Here is a 24,301-nt window from a genome sequence, read left to right on the forward strand (position 1 = left end):
TACGAACAGCGGGTACCAGTCGGGTATATAACTGGCATTTTTGTGTACATAATTGCTCCACGGTGTACACCTACCTACACATTACACGACTGGACCGTTTATGATGCCAGCCCCTGCCGCAAGAGGTTGGCAAAAAAAAAAATTCCAACAAACCGAGAGCGGGCGATGCGCGCGCAATTTATTTAAAGCTGCCCCACAACGGGAGGCCGGCTCAAGAGGGCCCACGCTGGGCAGACGACGTCGTCGCTGCCGTGTCGCAGACCGAGTGGGGACAACGGTGGCGGCACAGTGCGGTGGTGGTGGGGGGGGTTGCGGTGCAGCAGGGCTGGGTGACTCCCGGGTCAGGATCTCGACAGGGACTTTGCACAAACACGCCCCTCGGGATGCAACGCGCGCGGCAGAAAACCGGGGGAGGAGAGACGCGTCCCATTCAATGGCGCACTGTGCCTTTACAATAACACCGGCGGCTTGATTTCAACGCCCCGTGCTTGTCGCACATGTCACACGTTGTGGCATTAAGCGACATCAAAGGGGGATTATGGAGAGGGGAGGCTGAGAGCGAACGTGGCTAAAACGCCAGGTGCCGGCGGCAAGAGGTCGACAAAATGGTAGTCAACGGCGCGTTAAGCCGGGCATTTAGGACATTTTGTTTGGTTCGCTTTACAATTATGACGGAGGGAAGGGAGGAGAAAAAACAAAACATGCCGTCACGTAATCTTCATTGAATCCTTAAAGTATGTCGGCAAAAAAAGAACAAAAACCGTCGATGCTATCGCATGTCAGCTAACTGCAGCAATTCAGCCCGGGGCAGCTTCAGGAGTTTTTCGCTGCTCTGCCGTGGTTACAGGCCGTGCGTTTTGTTTTACGTGGTTAGGTCAAGGTTGCCGAGTCTGCCCGCCACAATTATACGCGGCGGCGGCGGCAGTAGCAGCGGGCGGCTGGGTTTGTGAGGCTCTTTGAAAGGCTTGCAAGAAAGTCTATTGCGAAGCTGCGAATGACCGAGCAGATATTATTGCGGCATCAGCGAAGTGACATTCGCAGCTGTGTTTGCGTACCACGTTAGGGGGAAAAGTGGCACATAAACACAGCTGCCCGGAGAGAGAGAGTGAGACTCGTTAATGTGAAAGTGGGACAGACCTTCAAAAGCACCATCAAAGCTGTGGCCGACCGAACCAATCTTGGCTTAGTCAAATGTACCTGTTTGATATGAGTCTAGAAGGACCGATAGCCCTAAGAATAAACCATACCAAACAACACAATTTGGATTTACACGGTGTCTAAACACTGGCCGCACCTCAAGAAGCTGTAGAGAAACACGTGAGGAATATTTATTTTACGGAGCGTTAATCGGCGGAGAAGAAAGATTTTGTCGCGCCTGGACTTGCAACAGGAGGGGCAAGGCCGTCCGACGGCACAGACGGCTGAGAAAACATTGCTCTTGCGTGTCACGTAATGCCATTGCAAAGCACAATTAGACGCGTCTATTATTATTACTACACGCTTTTTATTAACTCACTCTGTCTGTTGTTGTTATTGTTGCATTCTCAAATGTTGTAACTCAATTTTAACCCACTTCCCAATGTGGTGTCGACTGCAAACTTGGCATAATTATGTCATACTGATGACAATACTATATTCTATCATAAAAATAATATTTTTAAACATTATTTTGTATATGTTATGTTTCGGCTTGGGTCTAATTGTCCATGCTCAACTCACGTTGGCTGTAATTGCCCACGGTCCCTTACGTTGTGGCAAGCTTCGGGGCCACCTCCTGGAAGAGTCATGGGGCTTTGCAATTACTAGTAGGGTACATTTCATTAAAACGTGTTTTTAAAAAAGTTTTTTTTTAATATTACTTTTTTTTAAAGAAGAAAAGAAAGCTCATCTTACCGAGGTCTTCATTTCAATGAGCCAATTCTCTAGACCTGCTTCTTGCGTTAAGTATGTTGTCCTTGCCCCCCCACACCTCCAGATTATCACGGTTGGCTACGTACGGTGCAAAAGAAGTTCAACATACATAAGAAAAATCTGGGAACTGAATGGTTAAAAAAAATACAGCACAAGGGTTCTTGGGAACCGAGCAAAAGAGCACAGTTTAGGTAACGCCCAGTGAGTTGTTTACCTTGCGCCCACACGGCGCTTCTGGGGGTGAGATTTTCCGTGCAACTTTTCAAGGTCACCGACACTCCGCGTGATAGGCCTGAGATTTACACAATCGTTTCTGGCCTCATACTCTTTGCACAGGGTGCGAAATTATATCAGTGGAACCCCCGTTCTTGTTGCCGGTGTCAAAATGATGAAAATAAAAAAGAGGCTCTACCCTTGCCGGCGATAATACACAGGACACGTTAAGATGTTCCAACACAAAATAGATACGTATTGCAAGACATCAAGTCCGCATTAACCGCACATTGCTGCTTGTGGTAAAACATGCAAACAAAAACATGCTTTTATTATAGTACTATGGGCATTTGTCTTTGAAACTGATTGGCCCACATCAGAGACAGCCTCCTTGATGGCCCTGTCGCACCGTTCTTCTGGTCTAACCCTGCCGATGCAGACGTGATGCCTTGCAATCAAGGTGTCCCATTTCGTGTTTGAACATCATAACATTGGAATGATTTGCCAGAAAGGGTAAAGCCTATTAATTGTTGTTGTTTGCAAAATTAATACTCTTGCGTACACATGCCACTACCCACCATGGCACCGTCTATGACCGCGTGCGTCCACAAGCTGCCAGCAGCCCCTCCCAGCAACAAGGATGAAGATTTTGTTTTTTAACTCAACTCAGATCCGGATCTGGGGACACCGTGTGACAGTTCCGACAAAGCCATAGGTCCTCCTGGATTTGTATTGATTTTACAAACCATTCCCAACTAACAGTTACAAAAGAATTACCCAAAAATACTCTGCACGATTAAAATGGGAGATTTTCAGTCAGCCTTTTTGTTGACCTGTGTAAAGGGTTCTAGGTGCCTACATAACTCATCATAAATACCATCGGTGATTTGTCACTGCTCGTTAAACTGAGCCCTTACCTGACTTCGCAACGATGAAAATGACTCAGTTCTAGTGCTGTGACCCACAGGACTGACTCAGAAAAAAAACTAACAACTTCAGTTCCACCCCCCTCCCCCCCCCATTACGCACATCGTGCCTTGATGGTTGAATTTGTATTTGCAAAGTGGATGCGACGAGGAGGAGACGGGGATGGGGGGGGGCTGGCTCACCCCAATATGGCTGCGGGGGGTGACACGAAGTTACAATACAGGACACTGGGGGGGTGCGTGGGGGAGTGCGGTTCCGAGCTGCAGAAACACTGCTCTCTTCCACCCCATCTCCCACCTCCCATCCCCCATCAACACAAACTCTGGCCAAGTCAGATGTCTCCACCCCAGGGCTGAATAGCCTGGCTTGCTGAACAACGCCCCCACCAACTCCAGATCCCCCCCACCCCCAGAGCCCCTCCCCCACCCGCACCACACCCCCTCCACCTCCTCCGTTTGCCAAGCACGGCTCACTATCTTAATTAAAATAAGAAATATTTTTTTAAAAAAAACTTTTTTTAAACACGCTTTTCTGAATTGTACTAATAATGGAAAAACTCCACGACTCCAGGAAGTGGCCCCGAAGCTTGCCATAACGTAAGGGACCGTGGACAATTAGACCCAAGCCGAAACACAACATAAAAAATAATGTTTGCAAATATATATTTTTATGATATAACATAGTATTGGCATCAGTATGACATAAGTCTACCAAGTTTGCAGTCGATACCACATTGGGAAGTGGGTTAAAATTAAGTCACAAGATTTGAGGATGCAACAATAGACAGTGAATTAAATGAAAGCGTGTAAAAACATCCCCCCCCCCCCACAATTCACGAACCCAGCACTGCACATGCAGTGGCGACGAGTTTCAAAATAACTTGCCACATTTGTCGTTCACGCATTCTCAGCCACAACTACCTGACTTATAATGCGTGGCTCTTGAGTAATATCCGCTGCCCTTGCTTAAGAGACGCGTACACTTACAGAGCCATGAACTCACAGATGCTTACATAATCCATAGACATACATTGAGATGCAGACTTGTAGAGATACTCATACACTTAAACAGACACACGTAGACCCACATACAAAACCTCGAGGTACACAGATGTAAATATTTTTTGAAGCCAAAAGCCCCATTACTGAATTTCGTTCGCGCCGAACGTAGCCAACCGTGCTAATCGGATGTGCGGGGTAAGGACAACAAACTAAAGGCATGGGGTCAGCTGTTCGGGTTTTCTGCCTTCAAGTGCTTCTACTCTGCGTTTCTCTCTCCACTGCCCTCGTATCTCACTCCCATCTCATCAGCGGGCTGCCTCTCCTCCTGCCGCCCTGCACCGCTGGCATCTTCCAAAAAGATGTCATCTATGGGTCTCTGTGTGGGTCTGTGGGTCTCTGTGTGGGTATACGGGTCTGTGTGTGAGTGTATGATTCTCAACTTCCCTGTGTATGTCTACGGGTGTCTGTGTGAGTCTATTGGTCTCTGTATGGGGCTATGGGTCTCTAATCGTCATAGCCCATTTAATTACATCTTCATTGTCAGTTCTCAACAAAAGCCCACACTGTCTAAGTGTCACCTCAAAGTATCAGTAATCCCTGCAGATATTACCAACATCCACCTAAGCGATCTCAACTCTGTCCTTTCAAACATTCATCTTTCTTCAACATTAAAAAATTCCACCATCTTTCTTTCATCCTTGGGGCCCGTGTGTCATTAACACTTGCCTTGTGACAGAAACAAAAATAGAATTATAATAGGCCGAAGATTCTGGCAACAGCCCTTCTTTAGAGCCGGGAGAGACGTAGGTATGAAAATACACGTGTGGTAAGAAGACATTTTTTTTTTAAATTCATGCCTGCACCACCACCAACCACTACCAACACCACCGTAACGGCAGCACCGTTCATTTCTCGTTTCAGTTGCTTACATACAGTAACAGTCTCACAGAAGACCGGGTTGCCGGGACACCCCGCTCGCAACGCTCTCCCCATTTGGCCGGTCAATGCAGGAGCTTGTTTGCGGGGCAGGGATGCGTTACGGCGACGCGGAAACCAGACCCTGAGAATGCGAGCGCTGGCCAGCCCGACGGTGCAGAGATTAAAGGCCGCACGAGCGACACGACAGCAAGTATCTAAAGCGCCTGTCAACACCCATTATGAAAAAAATATGTATTATTCTGCTGCGCGCCAAAAACGTTTTCGGCGGATCCTGCAACTGCCGCTAAATATAAACGCGAGTCGAAATCGCTTCTTCCTACGTTTCCTGGAAAAGCTGCCACCATACATATTCCACACGCACCACGAGCCTACAGGCGGGTCCGAACCCGAGAAATCAGATGCGCCAATCTGGTTGCATGCAACAAAATTTCTCTGCAACCAGAGATGTCCACTTGCGAACGGGCGCTTGACCAATTTGCTCGGTTTTTGAGACCGAGCGATTTGGTTGCTCAAATGGCGGATCTGCCTTGAAGAAGCAACCCATTGAACAGCGTTGCGACACCGCAGAAGTTGGCAGCATCGCCGACGTCGGTGAATCATTAAGATGTCTGTAGTTTCCTGTTTCCCTCCACCACCCCTACTCAGCCTAAGAGCTCACAACGCTGTAACCTCAATGATTAACGACGTGCAAATTAATTTAATGGCACCCAGTGTCTTAACCTGTTGCAACCTGCTGGGGGGTACAGTTAAAGAGTTAGTAGATTAATGACAGCAATTGCTCATAAATCACTCAACGGTCTGAATCTTGAGATAAAAATGAAATCGAGGATAATCCATTTTGTCAATCCCCCGCTGGTTGAAGGGCTCGTCGACGCCATGTCGGTGTTGGGAGTTGTTTGGACCATACTTCACCGTTGCTGATCAGTGCAGATTGGTCAAGGAGTGGCACAGCCCAGAACTGGTTCTGATATCACTCGCCACTGATGTGGACCGCGGTCAGGAATCGAACTCTGTTCGCCGGGTTCGATGCGCCGCTGCTCCCACTAATTCGTATATAACGTCAGGATTTGTATGCACAACATCCGCAATGGCAAAGGTTGACAACCCGATTTGAAACTCACAGTCTATCCGCAAAAGGACACATTGACGGCACAAAGTGGAGCACCTACATAAAATTAACAATCCGGTCAGGGCCATGACCCCAGATTTCATGGATCGGCACTGGCAAGCGTTTTAACCTCCCTGACCTCAGATGTAGATACACAGTTGTGGCCATCCCTACACAGAGCAGGTCACTCCAGCGCCAGTGGCTTCAAATCTGGAAGCCAAACGGTGGATGAGAATAATAGTGGAATTCCGCGTATCCAATTTGACGTGTACGCCATGGTGCAAGGTCATAGCCCGATTATCCGCACAAATACTCCTTTTATCCGCATTGGTAAATCAAATATGAACACGGATAAAAGGATGACTTTACCAACAATGCTATATCACTCCTCTTATCTGAGCAAAAGCTACCTGTAAGTTGCAAGAGCTCAGATAACAGCAATAATTGCCACACGAATAATTGATCATCCAATTTTTTTTTCGGATTTTATTCACGGGCATGGATGAAGGGGAGAATCGGATAGGTGGCATACTAATGAGGAGGTGTTTCACTGCAGAACACTTCTTGGTAGCTGGGCACAGGGTTACAGTTGAGGCACCTTTGCCAGTATTTTATTTAGGGTGTTTGGCTGCTATAAATTGCCAAGTGACAAGCCACCTCATTGAGCTATCATTTGTGGCCATGTCACTTCGGCAAAAAAACAAGCTAAGAGCGCAATGCGCTTTACCCGGTAAGATAATATATTTTTACCTTTCCTATACTTTGCACTCCTATCATGTTTTTGTATTGTTTGCTCTTGGAACTTTCTCACCAGCCCCTACTGGACATCTGTAAACAAAAAAAGAGCTTCATAGTTATCGGATTTCTCCAGTATAAATATTCAGATTTTTTATTTCACGATTTACCAACAGCCGGAGAGGGGGGTATAGAAAATGTGTGAGCACGCTTTGTAGCTGGCCCCCTAGCAGCGATCGCGACCGGCTCGCCCTGTGCACTGCCGTCACCATCTCGCGAAGCTCAAGCACCTCTGGGCTGAGGGAAAGTGGCCGCTTTGACGAGATGCCATCTGAGCCCAACCTTGAAAGCTGCAGCAACTCTCTCGCCCACAAAAAGGGGGCCGATCGCTCGAGCGAAGCGCAAACAAAAAAAAACACCGGGGCCATTTTCAATTCACGCGCGATTTCACCCACGCAATGGAAGGCGGTTGAGCTTCGGCAGCGGCCAAGAGTTTTGTTGTTGTTGTCAATCTCTCGAGCGGCTTCTGAGCCATTCGGCACAGAAGCGGGGTCATTTAGAAACGTACAAAACGCCGCCTTTGCCGCCTTCGCCTCCGGTAATCTTTTCGCATTTTCACCCAAACGCTGATTGCCGGCTTTTTCTAATCTCCCTGCCGAGGCTCCCCGCCCCCCCCCCCCACCCCCCCGCAAGAACATTGCGAAGTTTCTGAAACGAGCGGCAATTTCGATCGGGGGGGGGGGGGCGCAGTCTGTCTGTCGGCCATCAGCAAGCGCGGAACCAGGGGAGACAATTTAACAAAACAAACTCCCGCCTGATTAGCGGGCCGCCGAGGCAATGGAGAGAGGAGCAAAGCTGGCAATCAGCGGCGACGTTATGGGGTGCCTCAAGAGGCAGAGAGGCAACCGAGTCGTCCACGGACGGCCGTTGGGTATTTATAGAAAACAATAGAGTGCCGGTCTCAGTCAGAGCAATGGACAAAGCAACGGTGAGATCTAGGGCAGCCTTGTTCACTCCAAATGATAAACGATGGATTCTCTCACGATGCGCGTATTAAAAATATACCTATCAATTCGATTTGATTATAATTGAGGCATCATCCCAAGGCCTCCGATCAGCACGGTCGGCCAAGTACGGTGCAAAAGAAGTTCAACAGGCGTACGTACGAGACTACAAGCAGGTGAGAGTGGCCGGGTGGCTAAGGGCTCAGAGATCAATTTCACCAAGCCAGCACAGCCGAGATCGTGGGCTCTATTTTCAAGCAGCCACCCATGATTAAAAGCCATATTCTCAAGTGCAGTGAGGTGACAGTTTCATCGTGGTCTCAATGTGGTTTTATCACGGCCATGCGACGAATATCTCTACAGGGTGCGTGGGAAAGTGCAGCAGACCTCGTTGCAGTCACGTGTATGGCATTCAAGAGTAGTTCCGTGATATCCCCTTCTGCGGGCTCGTCTCTTTCTCTGAGTGACATTCCGAAAAGACACTTTAACTCATTAAATGAATGTGCCAATAACACAGATTAAATAACATTGAAAGACGTTCAACATATACACGTAGATTTTTTTTTATTATTATCCAGAAAGCGTTGCTTTGTTTGGCTTGCATGGTGGTCGTTTTGGCCGCCTACTTTGCCACCTTAGGGGGGCATTAAGCAGTGCTTTACGCATTACCTACGGGCAGCCGCGTCTGAATCATAATTTGTGAACCCAAGACCAGCGAATTTGGCGACTTAATCTGGCAAAATCTGTCACGCAGCGGCACAAAGTCGACGGAGACCGGCTCGCCGTACACAAGTGTTGACAAGCCGCACGACGATCTCACACGATGGACTACAACCGCGGCCAAACAATAGGCGCTTTTCAAAATTAATTCGATCGTGGGACTGTATTTTAACATATGCTGCGGCACGTTTGTGTAGGAGTCAATAAGCGTGAATTACACAGGAACATCCATTCCATTCATTCCGACGTGGCGGATGGATTTCATCACGCACATGTATTTTCGACATTCGACCATTTTTCCTCCCCCACCACCCCCCTTCCTCCCCGGCGTTATTTAACCGCCGCGCATTTCATTATCTCGCACGTCCGAGCGCGCTTTGCGTCCGTCGGGGGCGCCCTTAGAGAAAAAAAAATCGTCACCATTCACTCGCCGTCTCTTTCACATCCCCCCCGCCCTGCCCTGCGCTCGCTGCAGCTCCGCTAAACGGGACTCGACCGACCAACGGGTGAATGGACGAAGGAATAAAGGCACGCGGCGGACAACGAGCAGAGGGGGGGGGGAAGCCGCCGACGCGAGCCCGGCGGCTCTCCTCCCCGCCTTCTCTCATGCCCTTCTCGCTCTCGCTCCCGCATCCCCATTCATTACGGGGACAATGGCAGCCGTACCGTCGCGCAGCGTCCCTGGATTCCTGCCCCGTTCACCCCGGCAACCATTAGCCGAACGGCTCGTCGGGGGAAAGAAAAACCGAGGCCGCCCCCCCCCCCTCTCTCTCTCTCCCTGTGTCGTCCCCCTCCCCCTGCGTTAACCGCCCACCACCATCCTTCTACTCCCCGCCCCGCCATGGCGAGTCTCATCCATCTCGCCGCCGACAGGGCCTTCCATCGCAGATGAGCGCGCGACGTCGGGCCCTATCGTCGCTCGCTCGCTCACGCTGGCGGGGGCGCTCTACGGCTACTTCGGGGGGGCCTCGCGAAAATTGCGGAAAAAACGGCGCCGGCGTGCATTGCCGATCACAAAATCCGCCGTGGTGGCGGCCACAATGACCCCACGCCGACCGGAACGCTCACCTAAAACATAGACGTGCGAAGTGCGATCCCACGCAAACCGAAGATTGCCGGGTGCTCACGTTTTGATGTTGTTTTTTAAAATAAAAAAAACAATGCCTTTAGTTTCAATCCACTTCTGGATGAAGGCATCCCCATACCGTCAATAGTGGCGCGGGGGGGGGGGGGGGAGGTCGTTTGACCGTACTTTACCACGCTGGTCAGTGCGGTTTGGTGAAGGGGGAGATCCTGGACAGGTTGAGATGCCGGTGATCAAACTCAGGTCGCCAGAATTCAAAACACTGTGCCATAGCTGCATCCCACTGTGTACTCGTAACACAAACAACACGTTTCTATACCAAGTAAATAAACTCAAGGTCGTGAAAACCTACCGTGTCAACGCCTGCTGAGATCGTGGCACAACGCCAGAGCTGCTTGCACAATTAGGATTCTCCACGAGCCCAGAGATGGCCAGCAGCAATTCATGTCTTAAGAGGTGGGATGATGAAGAGGTGGGATGATGAAGAGGTGGGGCGATGAGTCATTGCAATTCAGGGTTGAAATTCAATGCAAGAAACTATTCATTTTTTAAACACGCTGGTGAATAGTAACGCCTCTAGAGGCTGTCTGTGTCTTGTGAACGAACCCATCGCATACAACACACACAATCCAAAGCACCGATTGCATATGCATGTAATTCTACCGCGCGCATCAGCCCAACAAAGGGTGCGAACCGATGAATCAAATGTGTCGGTAAACCCCGAGTAAATGCTGTTTAATAAACACACAGCGGCGTATGTTTGTTTCGTTTTCTTCTCCTTTTGCACAAGTGTCGCGTACGGAAAAGTTCAATCAATTGTGCAAAAGGTCTGACGTGTAACAAAGCAGCTCAAAACAATTCCGAAACAGCAGCCATGTGACTCTTTGTTGAATATTTATACAAATATAGTCCTGTAGAGAAACGTTTTACGGCTAAGCAATCCGTCAATAAAAATACGTGAATGTAAAGGATGTATAAAAAGGTTTTTAGTGTGTATCTTAAGCCCACAGTAGTTAATAAATGTGCTGATAAGTCCACCGTGCGTGGGTGGTTTGGAGAAGGCTAACCTCTGACCCCCTACACCCGACTAACCCAGGCACATCGTACATTAATACAAAACCAAACTACGATGAATTATGGCCAACCATGCAATGGGGGAGCACATTTCTGAATTTACTTTAAATGTTTAAAAAAATCTATTATTTTGTCATCTGCATTTCAAGCGTGGAACTCATTAAGATTATGAATTGACTCTTTCAAGCATGGACACAGCACGCTCCGTCGGTTTCACTGCCCTAGAGCAGGACAAAAGGACGCACTCCAGGGCCCCTTTGCCTCCACCCTGAACTCAACACACACACGAGCACGCACCCACACACAACGTTCAAGAACTCGTACACACATGTGCACGCACTCACCCCCAAACATGTGCACGCACTTACACACATGTGGAAAAACAAAGACAAAGATCCCCCCCCCCCCGTATAACCTTGACAGACTGTTGGGGCAAGTGCTGTTCGAGAGTAGCACCTATGAAGGCGGGCACGGCACACGAGGTGGTGCCGGCCGCCTTTGACTCACCAGTGGCGATGTTTACACATTGCACCAGGTACTCATTTGAGGTTGAGCCAACCTAGGGGAGGCCCAAGACCGGTTGAAATAATTGTCGCCGGTGTTGGCCGTGAGCGGGAATCGAACCTGGGTCGCCGGGTTCGTAGCACAGCGCTCTGACCACTGCGCCACCGCTCTCCGCTGCACATGCTCGCACTCAAACACGTGCACTCTAACCTGCAATGCAATGGACGGTTGGGATGCGTTCCCCATATCCGGACTAATCCAAGAGTCCAGAAATTAGGCCAAGATGTGAAATTCCGGGAGATAAAAGTTTTGATTTGGTTCCAAAACCCGTTGGAAAGTTTTAACTCACTGGTAATTGTCACATTATTTCACTTCCACACTTTCACCACCAAACGTGGTGTGTGTGTCTTGTGGCATTTAGTGACGTCATTTTTTGTAGCATGGAGATACATTACACTATAACATAATGTAAACGAACTGGAAATTACCCTTAAAAATCCCAAAAACGAAAATGTGTTAATCTGAAATAAATCCATCATAGGCAGTAACCGCCAGAAACCAAGACACATCTCTGTGTTATACTAAGAGAAACCCCCCCCCCCCCCCGAGCTGCGCTAACCAATTATTTAAATAGCCGCTCAGTATACCGATCATTGGCACAATTACGTGACGAATCGAATAACAAAAAGTCTTGCCTCTGTTCCCATGTGTGCTGCTGTACGGGAGGTGAGGGGCCGGGCTCGGTGACACAATCATCACCGTTATAAGCCGCAACTATTGGGGCGTGGCTTGCAGGGGGGTTTCTCGCCTTCAGGAAACGGGATGTGGGGGGGGGGACGTCGTATATAATGGGGGCCCCGAGAGTGATCGGCCACAAAAATGTCGCCGATTAATCGACATCATAAACCAATCTTCACAGCTCTGTCAAACACTAAAACTATCAAACATCGATTCAGAGGCAAACCTCGATCCCAGAAGGTTTATTGAACATGTAAAGTTTGACGTATGAAGATCAAGGAATACAAAAAAAAGACAACCACTTGAAAGAATACTGAAACACGCGGGGCATTTCAGAAGCTCTCACTGCCTCGTTGTGGGCACTGAGCGGCAAACCTAAGAGCCCTGGGATGCGTTGCATCCTTCTGAAGTTGCCAGGGCCGTGGTGCATTAAGGGCTCTAAGCAGCAAAGGCGGAATAAAAAAAACGGGCTACGAGGCTCGAGTCAAGATCGCGGTTAACACGCCCAGACACGAGCCCAGACACGAACGGAGCCTTTCCCACAATACATCAAACTTATCCGGGGCTGTTCAGCTCAAGATGCAAGCAATTAACACCCAGTCGTAAAAAAAACACATACCCACACATACAGTGCAGTACAGGACAAACTGTGTCGACTTCACTCCAAAATGTTATTCATTTATCGACCCTGGATGGAATATGCGGCGAGTCAACCCCGACCAGGATTTGAACTCGCATTACTCAGGAAGTTGCACACAGCCACTTACTACACAGGTATCATTCGACAGCAAGTTTAGACATTTCCACAACAGTCAGGCCTTATAATAAAAAAACCACGGCAATGAAAGGCGATCCTGAAACATTATCCGGGAAAGGAGACAAAACACAGGATCTGGGGGGCTGACTGGGGTGACTCTACGACAGGTGAAGTGCCTGCTGTTAACCCCGCCGACCCCACGGCGTTTTTTTTACCGGAATTTATTTGGGCCGAGGCGACTCTGCACTCAGGAAAGAACCCCCCCCCCCCCCCCCGCGACACTTCCGAAGCCAAGCCCTGGCTAAGCCCCAAAGCCATCGTTTGTGAGTGTCAACACGAGGTCGACCGGCCCACATTGCGAGGGCAAAAGGCTGCCACCTGTCCTGATTTTTTTCCCCCCCCCAGGATCGTCCTCTCATCAAGGTAGCTTCCTCGGGAAATCTGAAAGTCTCCTCGGAACGTCGAGTAGCATTTTTTGGCAAAATTGATTGACAACACAGCGCACTCGCGACAACGTATTTCACACGCAGTTCTCTCCTCTCGCAGTATACGCGAGATAGGTCTTCTTCCTATTATACATACAGTTCGGTTGATTGTAGATCAGGAGTGGCATTCCTTGCCGGAGCAATACAGTAGCCAGCTCAGGGTCTCAACCAAGGGTTACCGTTCACTTGGATGCTAGAGGCATGTACGGACAGAGAAATCTCTCTCATGCGATTTGATGTGGAGGGGAGGGGTAAGGAGACGCAATATGGAGAGATTCTGTAATCTCTGCTTATCACTGCAAATCATTCTGCTCATCTGAACAAAAGGCTCGGATAATGTAAAAAATGTAGCCACCGCTTCCGGGTGACACTTCTTAGCCGTGGATACGTGCAGACAACCGGATAAATGTGGGGCTTGTGGAAAACTATCCGTGCAAGCAAGTGCTCGTATAAGAGAATGAACTGGGTCACTAACTCTTATCAGCAGTGACAACAGGCGAAAGGATTTTCGCAAACAATAGGATTTTGCAAGGGTCAATTGGGGGGTGCGGGTAATAGTAATATCCGGATAATAGGTAGACGGACAAAAGGAGTTCCACTGTATTTGAAGAGCCCAGCGCAACAATAAAATCCACTTGAAGCCACCTGATATGGCAACGCACTGCACACGCCAGCCGGCACAACGTGACACCTTTGCAGTCTATTTATAGAGACACACGATAACAATGCAAGTGGCTCGGATAGCAAATGGAGCATCCCTTTCAATGTTCTGCTTGCCTTGGTGTTCTTTCCCAAGGCTCAAGCGCTGGACCCTTTTTGAGCCCGGAAAAGTCTCCATTAACCAGAGCAATTAAGGGAAAGCGGCTTAACTGCACATTCCCCCCCCCCTTTCGAAGCCACTCCCGGCAGCACCACTAGTCAGACCGGCAGCCAAAACAGAGCTCGTAAAAAAAACAATCTCACTTTCAGGAGTCTTCTGCCCTTATTGAGCCACAGCGAGACATGCCGATCAAGCGACGCGGTTCTAAACGCACGAGGATATTTCTGACAGAGGAGCACGGGTAAGACAGGTACGATAACGTTTTCGCAACCATGGCCACACCAGTGATTGACGCCCCCCCCCCGCTCACAAGCGCTTGCCATGCAACGGCACGAGCAAGTTTGGAGATCCAAGATAGCTTCTGCAGCAGCGACTTAAGTCAAAGGGCTTGTGTCCCCACCACAGCTAGCATCCATTCCATGCCATTCAGGTGTGAATATGCTGCTAGAGATCAGCCAGCAACAATGTGAAAACAATTAGGATATTTTTTTTTTTTAAGATACTGGGTAATTGACATGGAAAGACCAACTCCGTGAAATAAAAAATAAGATTGACTTGAGATCAGCAATAGCTACAATTCACTGCTGTACGAAGGCCTCACCAGGGCACGTCAATCATGGGGTTAGGTTTACCATACTTCACCACAAAGGTCGGTCATAAAGGTCATCTATCTAATGAACGCTTCAAACAAGTACAACAACACATTTTAATGATAAGGTCTGATTCAATCCGGCGACTGAATCTTTCAGGTCTATCGGTTGTCAAATACATTGCAGTATTATTCACTTGTGATCATGTCAGATGGAAAATATGTATAAGTGAGGATTCCGAACAGAGTGCAGCACATAGGTGCCTACCATCAAATCACCCAAAACGTACCAAAACTCACAAGACCTCAGAAGCCAAGCAGCGATGAGCTTGGATGACGCTTGGATGGACGACCATGGGATGCCAATAGGGCCTTAGGGTCACGTGGCAGGCAGCAGAGGACAGTATACTACCAGAGCATGTTTTTTTGGGTTGCATGTTCACCACAGGTATATGTGATTAATGCAGACAAGATTCTTTGCAAAAGGTTTCAGTTTGGTGTTTTAACATCTCAACACAACTGTTTTATTATGGCCAGAAAGGGTAAAGCCTATTCTTATATTTTGATACTGGCAAGGGAAGTCCCATGATGTCGCACAGGACAGTGGAGAAAAATTAATGTTTTGCCCTATATTTCTATGCGACTACATATATGTATGCAGAACTTCTTTCGCACCGTACGTAGCCAATCGTGATAATCGGAGGTGCGGGGGAAGGACAACAAACTAAAACATCATCCTATGCTCCCTGCCGCCTTTACTAAACCCGCAGTGACCAGCGTGGTAAAGTATGGTTAAATAACCCTCACGACCGACACAGGTGTTGCGGGGGGGGGGGAGCCTCACCCAGCGGTACATTGACCAAAATGACGGCGCATGCCCATGCTTGACTTCCTGGCCACCCTCCACACGCAGCACTGCGCTCTGTACCGAGAGCCACGAGTGCGTGCCGAGATCTCGAGCGCCTGCCTCTGCCCGTACACGCGGGCGCGATTACCTCCATGGCGACGGCAGCGGTCTGCTGGTCGTAGTGTCCCAGGAGGTTGGGCATGAAGGTCATGTTGTAGGGCAGCTCCTGGCAGAGGCGCAGGCCGATGGGCTCGCACACGAACGCGCCGTGGACGTGCGAGGAGACCGTGTCCGGCCGGCACGAGACCAGCGCCAGCAGCAGCATCAGCCACAACGCTGTCCGTTCCATGTTCGTACGTGCAGAGTACGTGGTGGTGGTGGTGGTGGTGATGGTGGAGTTCTCTGAATTCAACTCAAGCTGCGGGCTGCATCTCCCAGCGTGAACTGTGTGCAGATAGCTGGCCGTGACAGGTCTTATTTGTTATTTATTTGTCTTCCTTGTTTACCAAGGCTGGCCTCATTGAGTCTCAAGACTCATTTTTAAGGAGGGGTTCGGTTTTGGAATGTTTGAGCAAGTCTTTTTTTCCATTTCTTCTGTCTTGCATGTGTGAAGACGCCACCGGGCAGGGAGAAAACCCAGGCATTCGATGAGCGAGAACAAGCACTCGCACTCTGCAGAGATTAGGTTCGAGTCCTACTTGCTGTCCTGTTGTCGGCTCGCACCTCGAAGCCTACGGGGCAGGTGTCTCAAGCGCACTTCATCTCTCGAGCTTTGCAGGCTCATGTTCCAAACCTATTATTTGTATGCGCGAGTGTCAACGTTAAAAAGCAGACATGTGCAGCTCGTATCTTCGCCTTCAGATATTAATACAGATTGAGAAGCCCATCACTTTTAAGCCAGCTTGTTGCCATCCCGGAGCTATCAAATTTTTTTTTTTACAAAACTTAACTTCTGAAAACACGCGTCGCTGCTGGAGTCCATCAGTCTGCTCGAACATCGAATGCTTCCCCCCCCAAGGTGTGGATCATCAGCGGCGGTTCATTTATCATCCGCAACAAAAAAAACAAGCTTCTCACGTTTTCAGAGCCCTCCGGGGCATCATCCAAAGACCTGCACAGCAAGACTGCAGGGGGAAAAAACAAAAAAACACACACGAATGGCATGCATTGAAACGCACGTCATACATGACATATACATGACACGTTATACATGAAATATAGCCACCACAGTGTTCGTCCCCGCAGGCTGACCGGTATAATCTATAGTGGGTTTTCCTGAAAAATTCCAATCCTCTTTACCTGCCAAGGTATGTCTTTCCACGTTTTGCCAATTTTTCTCTGTTCAAAACTAAATGGGATTCGTTACATGCCGCACTCGCATAATAATGGGCAAAACATGTTTCAGATGGTGATTTGAATTGGAAATCTTTATGTCAATGCTGCGAGTCGTTTACTTTTGGGGTGGCCACGATGCATGGACTGATCAATCGATACTGATTATTAGGCTCAAGATATACATGCAATAAATCACATGCAGATTAACCAATGTTTTTTTCTTTCAATTCGTATATGTTGTATGTAGCAGGATCCCGTCACCCACGCAAACATGCAGCCACTGGATGCGCCGGTAATTAATAAAAAAAATGAATAGGGTCAAAATCACGGAGCCTTACTGTTCAGCAAGCATCAAAGTGCGTGCAGGATGCAGCGACTTAATTTGAATTTTTTAAAACACAGCAGATTGGCGAATGTGGAAAGACGTACCGCGGTGCGCAGCGAGAACTTGCGTTTGAGAAACCGGATCTAGAGCACCACACCACGGACTACAACACTGGGTCGCTGCCAGCGAGCGATAAGGCTTACTTATTTAATTAACTCGCCAGCATGGATGCCTGGCACAGCGGGGGGGACATTTCCTAGATTTACTTGTTAAAGTTTTTGGCACCGCCTAATAATAACGTTGAAAACGTAGATTTTTAAATAAATCCGCTCGGCGGCGCATGTGTAAGACAGGTCCATAATTACAGTGCTTATCTAAGCCGGGCGGTGTGTTGTCAGCTAACCTTTTGCAGAGCTAGGATCGTTCCAACATCGTGTATTAGTGCCGGTTAAGCAACGCAAAGTCAGTTCAGTTCCGGAGCCTCTATTTTGCCACGAGAAATTATCTCAACGGCGAGAAACTCACAGAGACAAAAGGCCTCTTTTTGTGAAGGAGATCTGAGATGTGTGATATCTGCCAACACAATTAAATTCTACCTGTTGGCTAGACATGTGACGATTCACCGATTACAAGGTATTCCTACGCTTTGTTAATTCACTGAAAAGGGTCAGTCATGGGGGTAGTTTGACCTTACTTCGCTATGTTGGTCACAGCGGATTGCAAAAGGGAGAGTCCAGGACCAATTTGGAATATCACTCGCCACCGATATTAACCGCAGCTGAACATTCAACTTGGGCCATTGGGCTTGTCGTGCAGTGCGCTAACCATTGGACGACCACTGAACCCCCGTTGACATATTAATGCAAAATAATAAAACTAGCCACAGCTGCAGTGGTTCCCTCGTACAACACAAGCTTTACAACTGTGCAGTGCATAAACAAAAGTTCAGTGTTTACCGGGTGTGGGTGCGTGTGTGTGGCATAGCGACGGGGAAGATAAATTACAGCACCATCGTTTTTGTTTCTGTAAAAAAAAAATCCATTGAGCATGCCCAAGAAGCTTGAACCCACAGCACAATGAAGCGTTAAAATGACCTTTGCACCGCTCATACAGAGGAGAAAAACTGACACCTCTCCCCCCAACCTCCAGGTGAGTGGGGGCTCAAGTGATCCTGTTCGGGCTTAGGGAGTTTTTCCCCCCAAAATAAAAATAAAACCCCCAGGTGTGGCCACAGTGGCTAAATGAAGCGTGCACACTTTGCTTTGTCAGAATAAAAATGGAAAGCGTGAACTCTTCCAATTACTGCACCCGGATTTTCTCCAACTCTTGGCACTCGGCGGCAAAAACCCAAATTCCTTATTGGAACGTGAACTGTTCTTTTGTTACCCTAGTCCCAATTCGGCGGCTTTTCAGAGTGTATTTAAAAGTAAAAGTGCATGCACAGGGTGGAATATTTGTACATTACCGACCCGCCGCACAAACTCGGCCAATTTAAACGCAGCGCTGTAAGCCAAGTTGTGCAACTTTAGACGCACGTGAGCTTACGTTGCAATGTTGACCTTCCCGACCTCATACACGTACATAACTTGAGAGACTAAAAAAAATGTTGACAAATTGTTCATTTCTATACAGGTGTGGCAGCATGCCCCTGCACAGTGTTGCAGTGTCTCCCCTCCAACACCAATCAAAGTAGGTCTCTCATGTCACAACCTTTCAAGTGAGCCCGTGCCCTCTCCTGTATGTATGTTCAACTTCTTTCGCACTGTACGAAGCCAACCGTGCTAATTGGAGGTGCAGGGGAAGAACAAACTCAACACAAAAATAAGTTCTGAACAAATGAGTTTTTCAATCCGTCAGTCTGTCAGTCATTCTGCTGCAGCAGCAGCAGCAGCAGCAATAAAGCCAGATTGTCGTCCCCTCGGTCTCCTTCACCCCCACCTGGTGCTGTGTTAGTCTATGAGTCATACGTGAGTCTATGGGTCCTATGTGATTATATGGGTCCGATGTGATTATATGGGTGCCATGTGAGCATATGGGGCCTCAGTACATCTACGAGTCTTATGTGTGCACTTTGGGTCCTTTGTAAGTTTTCCAGGGCCCTATGCGAGTCTGAGTCTTAAGTAGGGCAATATGTCACATGTTAGACTGTGGGTTATATGCGAGTCTATGAATCTCTATGTAAATATATGGGTAATATATTATTCAATGGTTTCTAAGTAAGTATATGGTTTCTATATAAGTCTATTGGCCCTATGTCAGTTAATGGGTCCCATGTCAATTAATGAGTTCTAGATCAGTCTGTTAGTCAATGGCCTATATGCGAGTCTATGTTAGTGAATAGTGAATAGGTTATATACGAGTCTAAGGGTCCTAAGTTTATACTCTTTGGTTCTTTCAGTAAAGTCACGTAGATAAAAAATAAAATAATTAATAAAGTTTTCTATTGGTGCTTTGTCAGCCAAGTGGTAATTACGTAATATATTTAATATATGGATGCTATGCACATCTATGCTTCCAATGACAGTCTATAGATCTCTTTGTTAGTCCAAAGATCCTAAGTTTATTTCAGGATGCTATGCAAGTCTATGGGTCCAATGTAACGAGAATATGGCTCCTATGTGAGTCAATGGGTCCCCTGCTACTCTATGGATATCTGTGTAAGTCTATGGATGCTATGTACATCTAATCAATCTATGTTAGTCTGTAGATCAATACATTCCTTATACCATGGTCGATAAATACTGTAGACCTCCAACTTATTCATGGCAGAGTTATGTATCACAAAGCTGACTCACACCCAAGTCCCCCGGTTTCTCTCTCTCCCACTGAAGTCGTCGCCCCTGCCTCTCTGAAGCAATTTTTTCCCACCCCCAATCTCTTAAACCGACAAGGCGTCAGCCCAACACAGAGAGGGTAGGCGGCACCGCCTGAAAAACCCTGTGGAGTCAAAGTTCGATACCCGGTAAACACGGCCAGTCTCGGTGACACAACCCATCGTGCTGCGCACAGCTGAAGAGGTCACCCATCTTCAGTGACAACAGCTTACACACGCGCGCGCTTTACACCGGACATGAAAATTAACCCACTGCCACTTTTGTTAATCCGCCGCTGGACGACGGCTCTCCCCACACCATTCCGGCCATTGGGATTGTGTGACCATACTTCGACCGCGCTGCTCGGCGCGGTACGGGTTGGTGGTGGTGGCGAGCCCCGCGATCCGGGCTCGGGTCACACCCGCCACCGACGTTAGCCGTGGTCAGGGGCGGAGCCACAGGGGGGGCTGGGGGGGGCTCGGACCCCCTGAAATTTTGGGAAAGTCGGTAATCGGGATAACCGGATATCCGGCTGCTGCAAAATGCTGCAGGCTGCCACCTCGTGCTGCCCTGCAGGCTGCCACCTTGTGCTGCCCTGCAGGCTGCCACCTCGTGCTGCCCTGCAGGCTGCCACCTTGTGTGCTGCCCTGCAGGCTGCCACCTTGTGTGCTGCCCTGCAGGCTGCCACCTCGTGCTGCCCTGCAGGCTGCCACCTTGTGTGCTGCCTTGCAGGCTGCCACCTTGTGCTGCCCTGCAGGCTGCTTGAGCGGCAGCCTTTCGAACGTATCGAATTTATTAGCCACTTCAGCGGCTCCGACCTATTAATAAACTCCGCGTTCAAATCCAATAAAATGTGTTTTATACATTTGTGGAGCCCATTGGAAAACATAAACACTGAGATATCTCAGAATATTGAAGTCAGCCCTCCCCCCCCCCCCCAAGTCAAAATCCTGGCTTGGCCCCTGGCCGTGGTTGGGAGATGAACCTACCCAGCCAGGTTAGGAGCGCAGCGAGTTAACAACTCAAAACCGCCTAAGTACTGCAGTATTGTTCTGAGGTGGGAGTTGTGTATGAAAAACACATTTTGTAGGGCCCTTTACACGGGATATTTTCACACACACACAAAACCTAGCACCGTCTACAATTAACTAATTTATATTTTCGTCATCACGGTCGCTGCGAAGGTAAGGCCCACAAAAAAGACCACAAAAACTCCACATGCCGGCCACAGCAACGTCCAGAAACTTTTTTTAAAAGTTGTAAATTGTCCGCGAACTGTTGAAATCGTGGTAGAGTGACCATTTAAAGACACGACTTGGCACACACACACATAACAACAAAAATAGTTCTTATCTTGTAGCACCCACACGGGCAAGGGGCTCAAGTCTGCCCAGGTCGTTTGACATTCGGTTAATTGCCAAAGGAGGGTGAGTGAAGCAAAACAAATACTTTAAGGTGGCTTTTCGGACGAGCCAATCGTGAATTCGGGTACGGCGTTGTGGAACTAACTGATGGACACAATATACATTTTTTTTTTACAAAAAAAACATTGTGATCGGGGTAAATGCATGAATACGCGATGCCCGCGTGACATAAGTATAACACACTGAGTGCGTATACACACACACGTACGTATATAGAATAAACACGGGCACATGCGCAACAAATAAAGCGCAAAGGAAGATAAAAACAGACACAATATATACATAGTTGTATACAATAGCAAATACTGTACATATACACATACAGTAGTACACATATACAAGACATATATGTATTCTTGGTTCTTTCGGTAAAGTCACGTAGAAGGGAAACAATACAATACTAAAAATAGAAAACAATATTTTGTGGTTTTCACACCTGATGATGATTGCGTGTGTTGCAGTCGAAACGTCGTGAGAATTTTATTGTTTTATATTTTTATTATTTTATTGTTTCCCTTCTACGTGACTTTACCGAAAGAACCAAGAATATGAATCCCTGCAGTCACGAAAGCTTTAAATCGAAATTTAAGACGTATGTATACGTATCCGCATGTATTATATACACACGCGTTCCTATGTTTGTTTACTGGACGTCTGTGAAAGAGCTTTATAGCTCATCGGATTCCTCCAGAATAAATACAGATTCTGTACAACACACAGACAGGAGGATACGCGTACATACATAGAACACAACAACTTAGAACACACACAATTATAGAACACATAGAAAACACACAGATGGCACGCTGAACACACGCACGATTACAGCGCTGGGCACATACAAAAACCACACACGTGTACTGTACAACCAACCATCCCCATCACACGCACTGGCGACACAAATCCAATCAGCAGTCGACTCGTCCACACAACACGTGTTGTGTGGTGTGTACACACACCACACAACACGTGTACACACCCCACACGTGTTGTGTGTACACACACCACACAACACGTGTACACACACCACACAACACGTGTACACACCCCACACGTGTTGTGTGTACACACACCACACAACACGTGTACAAACACCACACGTGTTGTGTGTAACACACACGTGTACAACACACACACATGTGTTGTGTTACACACGCGTGTTAACACGCACACACGTGTTGTGTTGTATGTACGTGTTCCAAGTGTGTGTTCTACCTTCGTGTCATGTTGACAGGACAAGGTTTGTAGTGTTACAGTGCGTGTTCGTTTGTAGTGGAGTGGGCTGCGCGCGATTCGCAACCTGAGTTTGATTCCCGCCCACGTCCAACTGCAGTTGACGATGATTTGACTCTGGTCCTGGACCTCCGCTAGGTCGACTCGGCCTTAAATCATTCGCCGGTGGCGGTGTAGCATCAAACAACAAAAAATCAGCACCGGGAAGACAAAGGCGGCCGCGCCTGGTGGTGCTGGCGACCCATTGACCCCTCCAGCTCCCTCGGCCTTCATAGGTGCTCGCTAACAGCATTTGCCCCTACAGTCTACTAAGGCCATACGAGGGGGGGTCTTTGTCTATATAGTACTGTATGTGTAATAGTATGCATGTGCTACACATATATAATCCACTGCTGTGAGAATGCGTGCGTGTGTGTGATACATGCGATACGTACGCGTATCTCCTGCACAATGCAATATGTGTATACTGTGGTGTATGTACGCTTGCTGGGTCAACGCGCGCGTGTGTATGTGTGTGTATATAGGTGTAGTTCGCGTGTGTGTAGCAAGTACATGTGTGTAGAGCGTGAACATGTGTACGTATAGACACACACACACTCACAGACACACACACACTCACAGACACACACACAGAGACAGACACACACACAGACACAGACAGACACACACACAGACAGACAAACAGACACACACAGAGACCTACCTCGCTCTTTCCCTTTCGTTCGCCTCCGCGTCCCAACAACAGCGATGCGAAGAGGCGAGATCGCGGCGTGGCGAGGGGGCGGAGCCTGGGGTGAGAGGGTGGGCGGGGTTAGGGGTGAGAGGGGGCGGGGTTAAGGGTGGGCGAGGGCAAGGGCGGGGCATGATAGAGGGGCGGGGTTAGGACAGGGCCTTGGATGGGGCGGGATTAAGGGCGGGGTCTGATTGAGGGGGCGGAGTTAAAGACGGGGCATGCGAGAGTGGGCGGGGTTAAGGAAGAGGCTTGATTGGTACATGCCCCGCCCATTACTTCAAGCCCCACCCCCCGTATTTTAAATCAAGCACAACAACATTCCGTCCATAACAATCACACACTGTGTGCGCCTTTAAAGTATACATAAATATCCTGTATATAATAGGAGACGTTTCGGCCAATGGGCCTTTTTTTTTCTTAGCGCATAGAGAGGCCTATCTATCGTCTCTTGTTTTAAAATCTGGTTTCACACCCACACACGAACATCCACCGGATTATAAGACGCAGCACACACCTACCGGATTATAAGACGCACTCCACACATGTCAGATTATAAGACGACCCACACACACACATACCGGATTATAAGACGCATCACACACGCCTACCGAATTATAAGACGCAGCACACGCATACACGATTATAAGACGCACTCCACACATACCGGATTATAAGACGCATCACACACACACACACACACCGGATTATAAGACACAGCACACACCTACCGGATTATGAGACGCACTCCACACATACTGGATTATAATACGCATCACACACACACACACACCGGATTGTAAGACGCAGCACACACCTACCGGATTATAAGACGCACTCCACACATACTGGATTATAATACGCATCACACACACCGGATTATAAGACGCAGCACACACCTACCGGATTATGAGACGCACTCCACACATACTGGATTATAAGACGAATCACACACACATACCGGATTATAAGACGCATTCCACAC

The 24,301-nt window shown here is 48.2% G+C and overlaps 1 protein-coding gene across 2 annotated transcripts in view; it reads right to left on the reverse strand.

The window, feature by feature from the left end:
• The window catches only part of FZD3 (frizzled class receptor 3), a 41,312-nt gene extending 17,905 nt beyond the window's left edge, over positions 1-23,407 (reverse strand). For both annotated transcript variants that reach the window (XM_032954719.2, XM_032954716.2), the window contains exons 1-2: positions 23,290-23,407; positions 15,605-16,580 (exon numbers count right to left, since the gene is read on the reverse strand). In XM_032954719.2, coding sequence (XP_032810610.2) covers positions 15,605-15,805 — 201 coding nt within the window. In that variant the 5' untranslated portion in view covers positions 15,806-16,580; positions 23,290-23,407. The remainder of the gene's footprint in view (positions 1-15,604; positions 16,581-23,289) is intronic.
• Between the last annotated feature and the right edge of the window lie 894 nt (positions 23,408-24,301).

This window comes from Petromyzon marinus, chromosome 15, assembly GCF_048934315.1.
Source record: "Petromyzon marinus isolate PM22_M1 ecotype Great Lakes invasive population chromosome 15, UKy_Petmar_22M1.pri1.0, whole genome shotgun sequence".
Classification (NCBI taxonomy): Eukaryota; Metazoa; Chordata; class Hyperoartia; order Petromyzontiformes; family Petromyzontidae; genus Petromyzon; species Petromyzon marinus.